The 16626-nt window shown below is 47.9% G+C and overlaps 1 protein-coding gene across 3 annotated transcripts; it reads left to right on the top strand.

The window, feature by feature from the left end:
- The first annotated feature begins 74 nt into the window (after positions 1 to 74).
- KMT5A (lysine methyltransferase 5A) lies at positions 75 to 15086 on the top strand. Of its 3 annotated transcripts, none has more exons than XM_054996838.1 (8): positions 75 to 147; positions 4639 to 4751; positions 6862 to 7018; positions 9144 to 9357; positions 10576 to 10663; positions 12421 to 12480; positions 13179 to 13369; positions 14071 to 15086. In XM_054996838.1, the coding sequence occupies exons 1-8, from the start codon at positions 138 to 140 to the stop codon at positions 14279 to 14281; spliced, it is 1044 nt and encodes a 347-aa protein (XP_054852813.1). In that variant the 5' UTR covers positions 75 to 137; the 3' UTR covers positions 14282 to 15086. The 3 variants fall into 3 exon arrangements, with proteins under 3 accessions (XP_054852813.1, XP_054852812.1, XP_054852815.1); XM_054996837.1 differs by having other exon boundaries at positions 9141 to 9357; XM_054996840.1 differs by lacking the exon at positions 75 to 147 and having other exon boundaries at positions 4460 to 4751; positions 9141 to 9357.
- The last annotated feature ends 1540 nt before the right edge of the window (positions 15087 to 16626 follow it).

Below are 16626 nucleotides of genomic sequence, written 5' to 3'. Positions count from 1 at the left end.
TATCTTTTTGGAAGCAGTTGGTTGCTCCCTGGAGGTGGGGAAAGGTTTTTGGGGGGGTTGTGAATTGTCAAACGGGGAGATCCCTTTGCTTCCTAAGTAGCTGGGTTTTAACGTGGAGGAATTTGCTTTACGGGATCATGGCTAAAGGTAATTTCATTTTCTTCTTGGCTGGAGGATTCTCCCAGGGGAAGGGGCTGGAAGAAGCTGGGGGAGAGGAAGGGAGAGGAGACGGGGGTGCTGTCGGGATGGACTTGTGCATTGTATGGGGAATTGGGTAGCACTGGGGGTTGCCTGAGAAGGTGCGGTGGGAAGGGGGGGCTGGAGGGGAGAGGGGAGGTGGCTTTGAAAAGGTACCCCAAGAACCGATTTTGTGGCATAAGGCTTTCAAAGAAGAGGTGCAATCTTAGTGGGCTCCATCCACTATTCATTAAAGTGTGAAAACTGGATTCCTCCCCCATGTCAGCAAATAAAGGGGGGGGGCTCATCTTACATTTGCATACAAGTTACAGTTATGTTCAGATCAAGATGGGTAGCTCTGTTAGTCTGTCTGTAGCAATGGAAAAGAGCAAGTAGCACCTATAAAAGGAACAAAATTTGTGGTTGGGTATGAGCTTTCATGAGTCACACCTGTATCTGAAGAAGTGAGCTGTGTGACTCGCAAAAGCTCATACCCTACCACAAATGTTAGTCTTATAGTTGCTACTGGACTCCTGCTCTTTTCTACTGCTACAGTTATGTCCAGTAATAATAGGGGGGATGTGTATAATATGCAGGGTCGTTTTCCTTTTGAGTAAATATGGCAGAAGTCTGGGCTGGGAACACATGTAAGGGGGTGCAGCAGTGAGATCCCTTGTTGTGGAGGGATTAGAGTGTCAGCCAAGGATCCGGGAGATCCAAGTTTGAATCCCCATCCTGCCATGGAAGATGGCTGCGCGGGTTTGGTTCAGTCTCTCTTTCAACTTGGCCTACTTCACAGGGTTGGTGAGACGTAAACGAGGATGGGAGAATCACAAACACTGCTCTGAGCTTCAGGGAGGAAAGGTGGGATAAAATAAAACTGATGGTTTCTGTTACCCGACTTTTAAAAAGTTGGTTAATTCTATGGCTTTTAATTGGAGCAATCTGCGCAAGCCTGTATACAAATAAATGTTCTGAAGTGCGTGCCACTGGACTGCAACCTAATAATATTCTCACATCTCCCTGGCAGCAGACACATCTCAGAAGAAGCATTCCTCCCTGGGTGTAAAAGGTTAGGAATGCCTCTCCTAAGATGATGTTCGGCTCTAAAACTAGTAGGCATTATATTAAAAAATGGCACTTTTATTTGGAAGAGTAGATTTGTTTTAAAAATCTAGAGTTTTAGTCAGTCATTGTAGTTGCACTTAGCTTTGGAATAGTGCGGTGTAAATCTTATAAAATAAACACAGCTTTTAAAAATCTACTTCCTGATGAATCACCTGATGGAGCACCTTTTAAGTTTTTAATTGATTTGCTGAGAAAAGCTAAAATGCCATGTAAAATTGTCAAACAGGAGATCTCTTTGCTTCCTAAGTAGCTAGGTTTTAACATGGTGGAATTTGCTTTACACTTCCAAAATGTATGTGAGAGAGAGGGTATCTTCATATATTCAGGAAGAATATGGGAAGGGGGAGAGCAGTCAGTGATGGGAGGGGAGGGTTGATTTGCATTGAGAAGTAGCATTTAGGGTTGGGGCATGCGGCTGATATTGGGAAGTGTTCACAGGGTCTGTGGAGGTCTGTCTATTATGTTAAACCCACCCTCTCTCTGTGGAGCACTGGGATGTATACCTAGATTGTAGCACAGTGGTTAAGTGGTTCGGCTGCGGATCAGCACTCTACTGGTTTGAATCCCACTGCTGCCATGAGCTCAGTAGGTGGCCTTGGGTCAGCCACTCCTCTCAGCCCCAACTCCCCAGCTGTATTGTGGGAATAATAATGACTTGTTCACTGCTCTGAGTGGGGCACTTATCTACCTAGAAGAGTGGCATATAATAATAACTGGGCTTATATACCATTCTTCTAGATAGATTAGTGCCTCACCCGAGCGGTGAACAAGTTAAGTGTTATTATTATCCCCACAATACAGCTGGGGAGCTGGGGCTGAGAGGAGTTGCTGACCCAAGGCCACCTACTGAGCTTATAGTAGTGCAGTTATTGTTGTTGTTCTGCTTTTCAAACAACAGGCCTGTGAAATACATGAGGCTGAGAGTAAGAGGGACTGACACAAAGGCATCTGAGAAGTGGGGGGATTTGAACCCAGCTCCTAGTTTGACATACTAACCACTACAAGTCCTTGTATGTGAGAGGTGTGTGTGGAGCATGGACTATGTGGAGAATCCCAGAGCTACTTGGAAGGGCATATGGGAGTAGAAAGAATCACCTGTGCTACAAAGAGCAATATGACAGGTTATGCTTTCCCAATGGGTATGTCTCCATATTGGAAAAACTGCCTTGAACCTTTAAAAAATATACATGTGCTGTGTCATAAGAAGGTGTAAATGTTAGGTTTGAAGAGGAGTAACTATGGAGTTCTTAATGGGAAGGCACACACAGGGGGGGGGAAGATATAGAAAGATGAGAGAATTTCACGTCTGAGAGGCTGTAGTTCCTCTAAGCATTACCGGACGGCCTTTTCCTCATGACCTGGCAAAAGCAACTTGACACAGACTTTCACGCAGAAGGTCCCGGGTTCAGTCCCCAACATCTCCAGTTAAAAGGACAGGCCAGAGGTGAAATGACAGATCTCCGGCTGAGACCCTGGAGCTGCTGCCAGTCGGAACAGACAATGATGGGCTGACTCCGTACAAGGCAGGTTCATGTGTTCAGGTGACACCCCAACTCCTGTATTGTCGAAGGCTTTCACAGCCGGAGAACGATGGTTGTTGTGGGTTTTCCGGGCTGTATTGCTGTGGTCTTGGCTGCCAAGACCACGGCAATACAGCCCGGAAAACCCACAACAACCACCCCAACTCCTGTTGAAAAAATAGGAGATGGGAAGTTCTGGAGTTTCGCTAGGAATGTAGAGTAAGGAGAGGAAATTTCTATAGAGGAAGGAAATTGACAGAGCACCTGGACAGATGCTGGCCCTCCGTTCTTGGAAGCTCCTTTCTTCCTATTAATCCCTACTGGGATGGGGGGCAGCGGTATTCTTTGTATAGCTGCTCAGCGATAAAGGAAATGTTTCTTCTCAGAAAGGCTTCTCCCACCAGGTCTTGTATGATCCACAAAGCCCTAGCACTGAAGAGCCAGGGTGCACAGCAGGGTCGGGCTAGGCCTAGAGTTGCTAACTCCAGGTTGGACATTTCCTGGAGATTTGGGGTAGAGCCTAGGGAGCACAGGGGGAGGTGAGGGACATCGGCAGGGCAGGATAGCATAATGCTCACCCTTCAAATTATTGTTCATTATTTGTGTCATTTATAGTCCACCTTTCTCGCTGAGGCGGATTACCCAATGTGCGATTAGTATAGTCAGTATCAAGGGCATTTCCATAAACGATGCCATAGCGTAAATAGATACAAGTTCAGAAAGACGTAGCTTTAGCAGGAATCCAATACGACATAGTGGTGAAGTCTACGGTTCCTAACTCACTAGTGGATCATCTGAGACCCCCTCCCTACAGTTCAGCCCTCCTATCTGAGTAAAAACCCTTTTTGAGTAATTCGGTTTTGCATCCTTTGAGGACAGCCAGGAGAGTGGGGGCTCTTCTCCTCAGGCAGGCCGTTCCACAGGGTAGGGGCCACAACAGAGCACAGGTAGCACATAGGGGCAGGTATTTAAAGTACGTGGGTAGTAGGTAAAGCAACAAAGTGGTGAAGTCCGTGGTCCTTAAGCTCCGGCTGAACTGAGCTCTGTGCTCTGGAGATCAGTTGTAATTCCAGGAGATCTCCAGGCTCCATCTGGAGGTTGGCAACCTTAGAGCGCCGGATTTCAATGTTTCCTTTGCCGTGGAGATAGTCCCAGTGGGTAGCCCTGCTGGACTGCAATAGAAGAGCAAGATTCGGGTCCAGTGATCCAGTTGGTCTGTCCAGCGCTCCTGACTGATTGGACTTATATTCCGCCCTCCCCGTGAATGGGCCCAGGGCGGATAACCACAGTATTTAAAGCCCGCCATAAAAGCCTAAATAACCGGCGGCTCCCTTCGGTCCTGGCCCCCCTCTTGCTCCTTCTAGCTCCCCGGGCGACTGGGGGCCATCCCTTCTCTCGCTCCGCCCCCCCTGCCCCCCAGGCTTGCCGTGGCGAGGGGCGACCCTGGCCCTCTGCCCCGATCTCCTCGCAGGAACCGGGGGATGGAGAGGCGCCGCGAGCCGAGGGGCGGGCGGCTGGGCTGGGCTGCGGCCAGGCGGCTTTTCCGGGGCCGGCGCCCGCCTTCTCCTCTAGAGGGCAGCGGCCGCCTTCTCCGGGGGATCGCCGCCCGGCTCAGCTCCGCCCTCCTGGCGGCCGGGAAGGGGCCGGGTGGCTGGCTTGGCCGCGGCGGCCCGAGCCCTGGAAGCGCTATGGCGCCGGGGACCGCAGCAGCGCCTGGGGCTGCCCCGGCGGTGGCGGCGGCCGGGGCATGAATCGGGGCCGCGCTGGAGGCCGCCGCCGCGCTCTGACCGCCGCGCTCCCTTGGCTCCCGCAGGCAGGAGGCACAAGATGTCCAAGCCCAAGGAAGGCAGAGGCGACGGCCAGGCGGAAGCGGCCGCCGCCGAGAGCAACGAGAAGCGGCCCGCGGGCCGGCCCAGGATGAACGGGGTAAGCTGCAGCGCCGCCCCTCCCTCCCTCCCTCGTACCCTCGATGGGAAGCCGCCAGCTGCCCGGCGCCCGCTCCGCTGGCTGCGCGCCGTGCGCCCTGGGCGCAGCGCAACGGAGGCCGCCTGTAGCGCAGCGTGCGCGGCTGTAGCCCTCCGAGGCGGCGGGTGATGGGCGCCTGGCTGGCTGGCGGGGAGTGCCGCCAGGCCCCGGAGCGGTCCCGCCCCGGAGGCTGCAGCTTTCCCTGCTGCATTTCCACTCCTGCCATTCCGGAAAAGGTTGGCGCTTCCCTTTCCGACCCTCTCTCTTCCTCGGGCTTTCCAAAAATCTCGATTTATGGCTAGGGTCGCCAGCCTCCAGGTAGTGGCTGGAGATCTCCCGGAATTACAACTGGTCTCCAGGCCACAGAGATCAGTTCACCTGGAGAAAATGGCCCCTTTTGGGGTGGACTCTATGGAATTATGCCATGCTGAGGTCCTTTCCCTCCCCACACCCCACTTTCTCCAGGTTTCACCCCCCAGATCTCCAGGAATTTCCCAACTTGGAGCTGGCAACCCTGATTTATGGGTGAGGCTAAAGACAAGAAATGTCCACTTCCAGACACATCCACTTCTTTTAAAAAAAAATTAATGGGATGTGAGCTCATTTCTCCCGCGGTTGGACCTGAAATGCTGCAACAACTTTTTTTTTTAATGTGCAGGATTTATTTTAATAAAGACTCTGCTTAATAATGATTGCATCGCAGCTGTTAATTGTGCAGCTGGGTTTTGGACCTCCCTAGCCTGGCTGTCCTGGTTTTTCTGCCCTTTGGGATGTCACTGAATCAGAATGAGCCTGAGATGGCAACCCATAATACTCCTTTCAATGGAATTTGGCTAGAATCTGGTGGCTTGGAGCATGAGTCAAAATAGCAAGCATACATCCCTTTTATTGGACAATGTGCTCTTTAGCCTCAATTGTGTTTTGTGTTCCGTGTAGGGACTCTGAATAAATAAGCTGTGGGTATCCCTATTTTACACATGGGAAATTGTTGGCTGAAAGGAAATGTCCTGGATAAAGCCTCCCAGTGAGGATTTGAACCCATGCCTCTGTGCTCCAGGCCTGGTGCTAGATCCATTGTGTAGTGCCAAGTCTTAAAATCTCCATGCTTTTTGCCATCTGACTCCCCCCCACCCCCGTCTGTTTATTTGCTCTCACAATAACAAGGATTATCCCTTTCCATTGGGATTGGATTGCTGACCCCTTTTATTACACTGGGTGTGGAGTGGAAAGTTTTCCTGTCGCTTGCTTTGACCCAAGAATCTGAATTCAGCCCTGCTGTGGTAGGGTAATATTTTGGCCTTTAAAAAAGTAGTTCCTCCTTTTAAGTCATTGCCTATTCAGAGCGCAACAGTTTACAGCAACATCCAGGTTGGCTCCGTACAGTAGACCCGATTCTCTAGGGGTTTGCAGCTTTGAAGGTCTTGATCCAATAATCTCCTAGTAATTTCATGATAAATACCCAGATGGTTTATCTAAATCATAAATGGCTTGTTTATCCAAATGTTTGAGCCATTTTTTTCTTTTAGAATTCGTAACTTTTGCACCTTTAATAATATTCATTATTTTTTTATTCCTTAACCAAAAAGCACCCCAAATGAGAATACATGCTGAGTCAATTCTACCCATGAAATCCATGGGTCTTGGAAATGACCGCTTGATGTTGCTGACATTTTCTTGACCATTGGCAATCCTGTGTGGTGTGCTAGAATGTTGGGCCAGGATCTGGGAGACCCAGGTTCGAATCCTCACTCTGCCATGGAAGCCTGCTGGGGGACCTTGGGTCAGTCAGCATGCACTCAGCCTAACCTACCTCACAGGGTTGCTGTGAGGAAGAAATGGAGGAGGGGAGAATGATGTGAACTGCTTGGGGTCCCCATTGAGAAAGGCAGGGTATAAATGATGCAAATATATTCTGAGACTTCCCTGGGAGTTGCTCATGCATACTTATTTTCATCTTTTTAAAAAATGGTTCAGAAGAACAACTTCCATGGTAAGCATATTAAATCGCGAGGCTATTAAAGGCTGAGTTCTTGAGAACAGGTATCAGCTTCTCTTGTCTCTCTCATTTTAGGAGAACATATTTTCTTGTCAATCCAAAATACATACCTTCATGAGTCCCAACAAGTCTCCCACTATTCGACCTCCGCTTCAAGAAGAAAACTCCACGACGCATCATGAGGCAAAATGCCCAGGCAAAACTGTGAATGAAAACTACGGAAAGGGAGAGGGTAAGAATCTGTTTCCATTAGCAACCCGGACCCAATGTATTTAAACAGGGCTTTTTTCTGGGAAAAGAGGTGGTGGAACTCACTGGTGGAACTCGGGACCGCACAATGACATCACTTTGAGTCAGCTGGAACAAGGGGGGAGTTTTTAAAAGTTTAAATAGCCCTCGGCAAAAATGGTCACATGGCCGGTGGCCCCACCCCCTGATCTCCAGACAGAAGGGAGTTTATATTGCCCATGGAGGGCAATCTAAACTTCCCTCTGTCTGGAGATCAGGGGGTGGGGCCACCGGCCATGTGACCATTTTCAAGAGGTGCTGGAACTCTGTTCCACTGCGTTCCAGCTGAAAAAAAGCCATGCATTTAAAGTTATTTTTCCAGTAAAGCCAGGAGGCCATGTCATATTCTTACAGGTTGCCCCTCCTAGCAGAGAGAGAGGCAGAACCAACTTGTGAAGGAAGACTCTCTCACTGCCGAGGGGCTGCTCCTCCCCAACCCTGCTGGCTTCATTACTCAGTTCACGCCCAGCTGTGGATGGTTTTGAGCGTGTTGCATTGTGTGGATCAAACATGTTCTGTTGTGTGGATAGAATAGGAATGCTGATAGCAAACAGTGGCGCTGGGCCGTGGCTTTGCGGTAGAACGCCTGCTTTGCTTGCAGAAGCCCTCTCCAAGGGTATGCTTTCAGAGAGCCAGCGTGGTGTGATGGTTAGAGTATCAGATTAGGATCTGGAAAACCCAGGTTTCAAATCTCTGCTGTGCCAGGAAAGCTTGCTGGGTGACCTTGGGCCAGTCATGTATTTTTAGCCTAACCCACCTCACAGGGGTGTTGTGAGGATAAAATTGAGGAGAGGAGAATGTCGGCTGCTTTGGATCCCCATTGGGGAAAATGGCAGGGTTTAAATGAAGTAAGTAAGTAAACAGCAGGTGCTGGGAGAGGCCCTTCTCCACCTAACAGTCCTCCACAGGATGGGAGCTGTGGCCTAACCCTGAACAAGGCAATGTGGTATGTTCAGGGCACCAAATAGTATCACTATTCCTGATTTGTACCACTGTAGAATTTTAAATGATTGTGCCGGGAGAGGGTGTTGCAAACGGAAAACAAGAAGGAGGGTAAGGCAAGAATTCTACTCCTTGACATCCTAGTTTTCAGTGAGCAGGGAGTACCTTTTATTCATTCATGAGTTCTGTCTTTCAGCCTGTGCTCACAAAGTGGCTAAAAAAAGAAGTGAAAGGGTTAAAAACCATTCACGTAATAAATTGATAATAACAAATAATAAAATAATAATAACAGAAAACATGGTGGGAAGAAACGTGTCCTTCATTAAAAGGGGGGGGGGAGAATACATTTTTCTTTACCTGGTATGTAAGGATAGTCAAAGTAAGTATTGGCCAGATATCCAGGGAGGGGGTGGTTTGAGCATTTCATAATCTAGGATCCACCTGTAGGAAGCCCTTATCCCTGGCTGCTCCTACCTTGCCTCTGAAATAGATCTTAAGTCATGGGGAATTGCAAACATTTACTTACGTGGTTCCCTATCCCCTACCCCAGTCTACAGTGGTGCATTTCAGTTATGGAGGTATCGCACGATCCTTTGGTTGTGTAAAAAGCCTTCTAACAAACGTGTAGGCGAAATAAGAATTGTAGTGCAGGTGCTCTTAGGAAGTGATTAAAAAGTCAAGCCCTGCAGACAGGCGTGCCTGTAACTACCTCATGGCACAGGCACGCTATCCTGATGATGATAACAACAACAACATTCGATTTATATACCGCCCTTCAGGACAACTTAATGCCCACTCAGAGCGGTTTACAAAATATGTTATTATCCCCGCAACAATCACCCTGGGAGGTGGGTAGGGCTGAGAGAGCTCTGAGAGAGCTGTGACTAGCCCAAGGTCACCCAGCTGGCTTCAAGTGGAGAAGCGGGGAATCAAACCCGGCTCTCCCGATTAGAGTCCCGCGCTCTTAACCATTACATCAAACTGGCTGGTTCTGCCCTCTTAGCAATACTGGATGAGAATCGCTTTCAACTGAAGCAGCATTTTGCAAGCGAGCAAATGAAAAGTGGGTCTCTTGATGCCCATTGGCATTTATTACCCCTCCTCCTCTTTCTTTCAATTATTAGCAGACAGAATCAGTATTGGCAATGCAGTAGAAGGGGCAGTGAAATCTGAAGTCCAGAATGACAAAGAAAGTGGGGGTGAATCTCCAGGGTCCTTCTCCAACCAAAAACCAGAAGCCACAGAAACCCCGAAGCACCTGCCGGCCGAGTCCACAGTCGCAGCGAATGCAAAACCAACACAGAAGAAGGGAACGAAAACAAAATCGGGTCCTAAGAGAAAGTAAGTGCCTACGAATCTTGCGGGGGATTGTAGGAGTGAAGCTCAGTGGCAGAGCTCCTGCTTTGCATGCAAAGGGTCCCAGGTTCAATCCCTGACATCGCCGTTTAAAAAATCCCAGGGAACAGGGGTCAGGAAGGGCTGTTTCCTGTCTGGAGAACTGCTGCTAATCAAAGCAGACTATGCTGAGCTAAGTAACCCGATCGTCTGACTTGGAATAGACAGCTACATAAATTCATAAATTACTTCCATGAAATTTGGAGCTGTTGCGTTGTGGAATCAACTGATTTTTCCCCTCTTTATTATGACCTTTGTAAAATCTAGTGTGATCCAACTGAGTTGGATCCTCCACTGCCATAAATCCTGGCTAAAGGAGCAGCTGTTTTGGAAGATTTTCTTCGCAAAACTAACCTGGCTTTCGTCTACAAGGGCTAATGTATTAATGTTGTCACCAGGCGCTGCTATAGTTCAAGTTCTTGTGGGTCCTTAGGTCAGCGGATAGGAAAGCCTACCCTGATCGAAAGGGCACTCTGCTCCCCTCTCCTCGTAAATGCTTAACAATGCAACGTGCAGTTCCAGCCGTCCAGGTCAGTAACTGGTTAACTGGATGCCAGCAAAGATAAACATTATTTCCTTGGTCATCAGTCCTTGTGTATGCATGCTGTGCTTAAATAAAGGAGCCACTACCTGGCTAGGAGAGACTAGCCTTCGCAGACTGATGCTCAGAATCACAACCCTGTGTCGTGTCATTCCTACAAGTTCTGTATATTAAAAACTGAAATTGATGCTAAAGGGCACTAAAGCGACACCTAGTGACCATAAGTAAGTATTACAACGTAATTGGTTGGGTGGGGTTGAAAAATATCGCTGACACGATCCCGTAATTGCACATCTTGATCATGTAAACTTGATGTTTGTGTAAGAAGGTTTCAGACTGAATAGCAGTGTTAGAGGAGTTTGCATTGTAACATTCAATAGGGGTTTTTTTTTGCTAAATTTTGATTCTGTAGTAAGAATTCTGACAGTGGTTTAATTGACATTATTTCAGTAGTCAAAATGTGTCCTGTTCAGAAATTGGTCCTGTACTGAACTCTGTTATCAAGCAGAATGGAAAAGTAATGAAATCTTCCTGACATTTGCAGCACAGAGAGTCTCTTTTGCAAATGCAAAGGTGCTAAAAGTCCTGCAGTGTTCACACAGCTTTCCTTGGTATTCTTTTAGAGTTCAAGGGAAGACACAACCCAATCGAAAGGTGACAGATTATTATCCTGTTAGAAGAAGTTCTCGGAAGAGCAAGAAAGAATTACAGGTACTGTTTTCTGTTGCCACCTTTACTAAACTTCCCAGTGACCTCTCCTCTCTGCTCCCCTGCTTTCAGGGTAAATAGTTCATCAAGGAATTGGGAACTCCGCTGCAAAGTGTTCCATCGGGGCAAGATTCAAGTCCAGCGGCATCATAAAGACCAACAATATTTTCAGAGAATAAGCTTTCAAGAGTCAAAGCTTATTTTTACCTTTATTTATTTATTTGTTTGTTTTGATTTCTATTCCGCCCTCCCTGCACCGGCAGGCTCAGGCATAAAAACATTACAAAAAAACATGCATTTATCAATTTAAAACAACAATATCAAATAGTACAATATAAATATTTTAAAAGGTACAAGAAGGCAGCACAGAAATAATCAATCTGCCATCACTTGAAAAGTTACTTAAAAATTTAGCTGGTGGATGCCTCTAGTAGGGAGGGACCCATTCTCCTCTATTCAGCCGGTGGGGGCCAGCTCAGCCTCCTCCATACGCCTGGCAGAACAGCTCCATCTTACAGGCCCGGCGGAAAGCTAACATCCTGCTGGGCCCTGGTCTCATTGGACAGAGCATTCTACCAGGTTGGAGCCAGGACTGAAAAGGCCCTGGCTTTGGTTGAGGCTAGGCGGGACTCCCTGGGGCCAGGGACCACTAATAGTTGTTTGTCACCTGATCAGAGCATCCTCTGGGGCACATATAGGGAGAGGCGGTCCCGCGGATACGCTCATCCCAGTCCACATAGGGCTTTATAGGTAAGTACCAAAACCTTGAATCTGATTCGGCACTCTACTGGCGACCAATGCAGCTGGTGCAATACCAGTGCTATATGTGCTCTACTTGGCGCTCCGGTGATGACATACGCTGCTACATTTTGGACCAGCTGCAACCGCCAGATCAGACATAAGGCTTTCAAAAGCTTATACCCTGAAAATTTTGTTGGCCTGTAAGTCGCCCCTGGATTCGAATCTTGCTGTTATAATACAATGCAGCTACTCACAGGAAACTAACCAGGACAGCGTTGGAGATCTAAGGCTTGGTTTGCACATCTAAGGAAATGAAGTAGCAAATATCTGAGGGGGCAGAATGGGCACTTCTGACTCCTGATGGATGTCCAAATTTTTGAATGCTCCTTTGTGAAAACCTTGCAAACAGATATCATCATCATCATCAACTTCATTTCTAGCTCACCTTTCTTTCTGAGACTCATGGTAAAGGTAAAGCTAGTCCCCTGTGCAAACACCAAGTCATTACTGACCCATGGGGGGGACGTCGCATCACGACGTTTTCTTGGCAGAGTTTTTGTTACGGCGTGGTTTGCCATTGCCTTCCCCAGTCATCTACACTTTACCCCCAGGAACCTGGGTACTCATTTGACCGACCTCGAAAGGATGGAAGGCTGAGTCAACCTTGAGCCGGCTACCTGAACCCGGCTTCCGCCAGGATCGAACTCAGGTTGTGAGCAGAGCTTGAGCTGCAGTACTGCAGCTTACCACTCTGCGCCACAGGACTCATGATGGATTACAAAATATGAAAAGCGATCCAATCAGACAACAGAGTCCTCCAGTAAAAAATGCAGTAAGACTAGGATTACAGCACAAATGAAAACCGATCTAAAGCCCACTGTACCATCATGAAGAAGAGGGGAAGGTGGGGCTAGTATATTTGTTATAAATAGATATAAGCTGCTGGGGGTAAAGCATGAAGAGCGTTCCTCCAACAATACTGCTCCTTCCGTCATGCTTTTTATCTTGTTTCTTTTTAGATAGAGGAGAAGAAACGAATTGATGAGTTAATAGAAAGTGGGAAAGAAGAAGGCATGAAGGTAACTAGCAACACTAGTGGAAATTGGTTGTGTTTTGATCCACTGTACATCTTTCAGTCCCCAGGAGCTACCGACCTGTTTGTTTATGCAGAAAGTATATATGTCACCTCTCCAGAGACACGAGGTTATCACCAGGGTGCTTCTCTACAAAGAATTATTATTTGCACACAGAACTTGCACATAGAAAGTTAGCGTGGTAGGACTAGATTTGACCCCTTCTCCCTGACAGCTCATTTTTTTACGTGCCGGAAACCTTTTTTTGTACGCAAGAGGATTCAGTCATGTAAGCTGTCATCAGCAGTCCTAAGTGCTACAGGTTACCTCCGCTTTGAGAACGAGACCCTTGTATATATGAATTTGTGTGTGTGACTGCATCAGCAGTTTGTTTAATGACCCCCAAGTAGAATGTTCAAGAGCGTACCGCCAACCGGTAGGACTGCAGCTTTGGATTTTCCAGTCTTCTAGGAGAGAATCAGAGATAAAATCCGATCCTTTTAAAAGCATTTTGCCAACATTTCTCCAAAGAGCTTTGGACTCTTTATGTCTCAAATCGCAGCCATACAGGCCCCACCAACGGTGTGATTCAGTAAAAGGCAACTTCAAATTCTGTGCGTAAAGTTAACAAATCGGCATGCTGCAAGTAGTTCTTCGGCTAAAATCTGGTGTGCCACTTTTGCACCTTCTCCCCACCTCCACAGATTGACTTCATTGACGGCAAAGGGCGAGGAGTCATTGCAACCAGACATTTTAACCGGGGAGAGTTTGTGGTTGAGTATCATGGGGATCTCATAGAGATCACAGATGCCAAGAAACGAGAAGCGCTGTACGCTCAAGACCCATCCACTGGCTGCTACATGTACTACTTTCAGTACCTAAGCAAAACATACTGGTAAGATCCACCCCCCCCGGCCCCCTTTGTTTCCACCAAGTTAGTTGTTGAAGGATGGAGTAAAATCACTTTCCCCGAAGTCTGATAACAGAGACCCAGAGCTCATTTTTTCTTGAATGGGATTGAGGAGGAACCTACAGTAATTTCCTTTTAGAATGACGGGTGTCACGAATTAGTGCCGGAATAATTGCTGTTCAGGAGCGGCCTTCTCATGAGAAAAAGAAGTTCTACTGTATGCACAAAAGTTTCTAGCCCTGATGAATTTCTAGCTTGCCTGCCCATGCATGCTGGGGTAATGCCCTGTGTAAGAAAGTGTAACCAAAGATTACTGTGCAGTTTGCGGTAATTTCCGTAACTGCTTGCTTGAAGGTGATTTTATTCGTGGTTAGGTACCTGTTTAGATACTGAGACAATGTATATGAATTATTTTAAACACTCTCTCTATGGATATTGCTTATTGGCACTTGTAGCTTCCTAAATCCACCAGCCTTAATAGAGAAGCCATCCGGCTGCACTCATGTGTTTTAAAGACACTGGACTGCAACTTCACAGGTTCCTGTTTTTTTGAATCAGACATGCCGCCTAAATTGTGACTGGAACCCTATTCTGCTAAAGCTTTCATGCATCTGTCTCTTCCCTGCCATGAAGAGCTCCAGCCAACCTCCTTGTGTGTTTTTCTTCTTTTTCGGACCCCTCTGCAGCGTCGATGCTACGAAAGAGACCAGTCGCCTCGGAAGGCTGATCAATCACAGCAAATGCGGGAACTGTCAGACCAAGCTCCATGACATCGACGGCGTCCCACACCTCATCCTGGTCGCTTTGCGCGACATCGAGGCTGGCGAAGAACTCTTGTACGATTATGGAGACAGAAGCCGAGCTTCCATTGAGGCTCACCCGTGGCTGAAACACTAGCGTATCTCACTCTGGAAGGAACCGTTTTTCCCCAAGGGGACTTGATCGGCTTTGTTTACAGCACTCATTGCAGAACCGCTTCCGAAGTCTACTCCATAATTATTTAAAATGACTCTCACAAGGTTTCTTCACCCACTGCTCCGCTCCCAGGCAGGGTTGAAATAGGCTTCCGGATGCTTCCCGGATTTCACTCCCCCTCCTCCCCCAATCTTTTTACATATAGATAGAAAATCACTGTTTACTGGTTGAGGCTGTTGGGATTAATATTGAATTTTGTAGCGGGAATGCAGCGTTTGGGGTTGGACCACACTTCTGCTTAGACGAGGAGAGAATGTCATTAAAATGAATGCACACCGTATGGCAAACAGGGACAATCCCCGCTGACTGCCTGAAAATGGGTTTCTGTTTCCTTCATGTCCAGGCATACAATACTTAGCTGGACTGACACCACCACAGAATTCTGCTGTCCTGTTTACAGCCTCTGAAAAGGTGCCCCTTTTTGGTATAGCAGGCCATGGAAAAAAGGGGTGAAATGTCCGTCCGGCTTGCTGCTGGTGGCGGTCGCTCTTTCCGTTGCTTCCCAGGTACCAGAGCAAGACCGTGTTGCCCTCACTCCATTTCCAACTCATAACAATGCCAATGGGATTCGGTGAACTTGACGGCCTCAAAGCCCAAATAGGATGAGACGAACGCTGGCCTTTTGGCTCAAGAGCTTGGCGGGAGGGAATGGCCACAAAAATGCTACCCGAAAGGAGAGGGCCACTTCTATGAAATCAGCCTAAAAAAGGACCCCCCCCCCCCCCCCCCCCGGCAAGCCTGGCTCCAAACTTTTCAGTCTTGCTGTAGACTGTCGTGGTCAGATGGCTCTCGTTTCCAAGAATTTTTCTGGCTTTTCAGACGTTTGTGAGGCTCACCTGGGATTGTCAGTGTTTGTGTGTATGTGTGTTGACACTCACTCTCTCGCTTCCCCGTAGGAAAGGGTTCCTGCCAGTGTGTACCTGTGTGCACCTGGGTAGGCAATTGGATAGGGGGAGATACGAGCCCCAGCGCAATGGCGGGCAAAGCAAGAGACTTGCACATAAATGCCCCCTCCTCCTGCCACTTCCTACTCTTCCCCTTTGCCGAAAATTTTTCAAGAGAGGCTGTTCAGCAAGGAGGGACGAAGTGCCTCCTAACTGGTGAAACCTGAGCTGGACATCCCTTGACTTACTGGCTGTCCACTGTTTGGTAAACCTGGCATGGAGAAAGCCCAGGGTTGACCAAGCTGTAGGACAATGAGAAAGCTTGCTGCGGGGAGGAGGGGGGGGGAAGATAAGTAATAAGATCAGCTGGAGCACTATTTTGGTAAAGGTGCTGTTTGGTTTTGGTTGTGGCCAGATGGTAGGAAGAGCCTGGCCAGTTTTTGATGTAAGCTTTCTTGCTGGCGCTTTCCAGTGCCGGAGTCTTGCCTGCATTACCGGGAGAAGGTGCCTGCTTGGCTGCTGTCTTTTAAAGAGATGTGAATTCCACTCCGGAGATCGCTGGATCTTTTTTTTTTTATATAATAAATGGCATTTGATACATGTAGAAATGTGAAGCTGAACTGCAGTAACAGAACTGAGACATTCTGCTCCTTTTTCACTCCTAAAGAGGAAGAAAAAAATCAATGTTTTCTGTAGGGTCAGTTGGCCGGCTTTGGCGAAAGCTTTGTAAGCAGCGAGATTGCCTTACAACACAAGAAGCTTTTGACAATCTGCCTGCCAACCTTAATCCATTCTGGTACAACTATGAAATCACTGCTGGAACCAGGAATCTGCCTCCCTCCCTCCGTGTGTGTGACTTTGGACCAAGGTACTGGAATTGATTCAGCACATCCGAGCAAACGAGTAGATTTGGTACGGTGCACCCCTTAAAACTGGCAGTCTTTAATCTTGGCCAAATCAAGGAATCGGGCACATTTTGAAGGAAAGGAGGGCCTTGCTTAAAGCACAGTTCTGGGGTCTACCGGTGGTGAAACGGGTCTGTGGTAACGGGTGGGAGGGGGAAAGCTCTCCGTCCTTGTTCAAGACGACCTTGACGATGGCCTAAAGCCACTTAGCCTGCTGTCCCCACAACATGCAAGCCAGTGAGGGCATGTGGTAGATTTGGCTCCATCTTTGGTGGCTGTGTGTTGCTCCAAGGTGGGATCTCCTCTTGTTTTGTATGACGCATTGCGGGGGGAGGGGGGTGCTTCGGCTATACTAAGGGAGATAGTGGGTGCTTGGTTCAGAAAACCTCTCTCTGACCTCCCCATTGTATGCTTTGAGCAATAGCTGGTAGTGGTGGAGGAAGCCAGGGTCTGGCTTCGTATTGTATTTTTTAAAAGC

Source organism: Eublepharis macularius, chromosome 13 (genome assembly GCF_028583425.1).
Source record: "Eublepharis macularius isolate TG4126 chromosome 13, MPM_Emac_v1.0, whole genome shotgun sequence".
Lineage (NCBI taxonomy): Eukaryota > Metazoa > Chordata > Lepidosauria > Squamata > Eublepharidae > Eublepharis > Eublepharis macularius.
The sequence above is the reverse complement of the archived record's forward strand: the minus strand, read 5'-3'. Positions and strand labels throughout refer to the sequence as shown.

Coding starts and splice junctions, on each gene's coding strand:
- KMT5A (XM_054996837.1), top strand. Junction 7,019..9,140: donor AAACTACGGAAAGGGAGAGG/GTAAGAATCTGT, acceptor TTCAATTATTAG/CAGACAGAATCAGTATTGGC. Junction 13,370..14,070: donor TACCTAAGCAAAACATACTG/GTAAGATCCACC, acceptor ACCCCTCTGCAG/CGTCGATGCTACGAAAGAGA.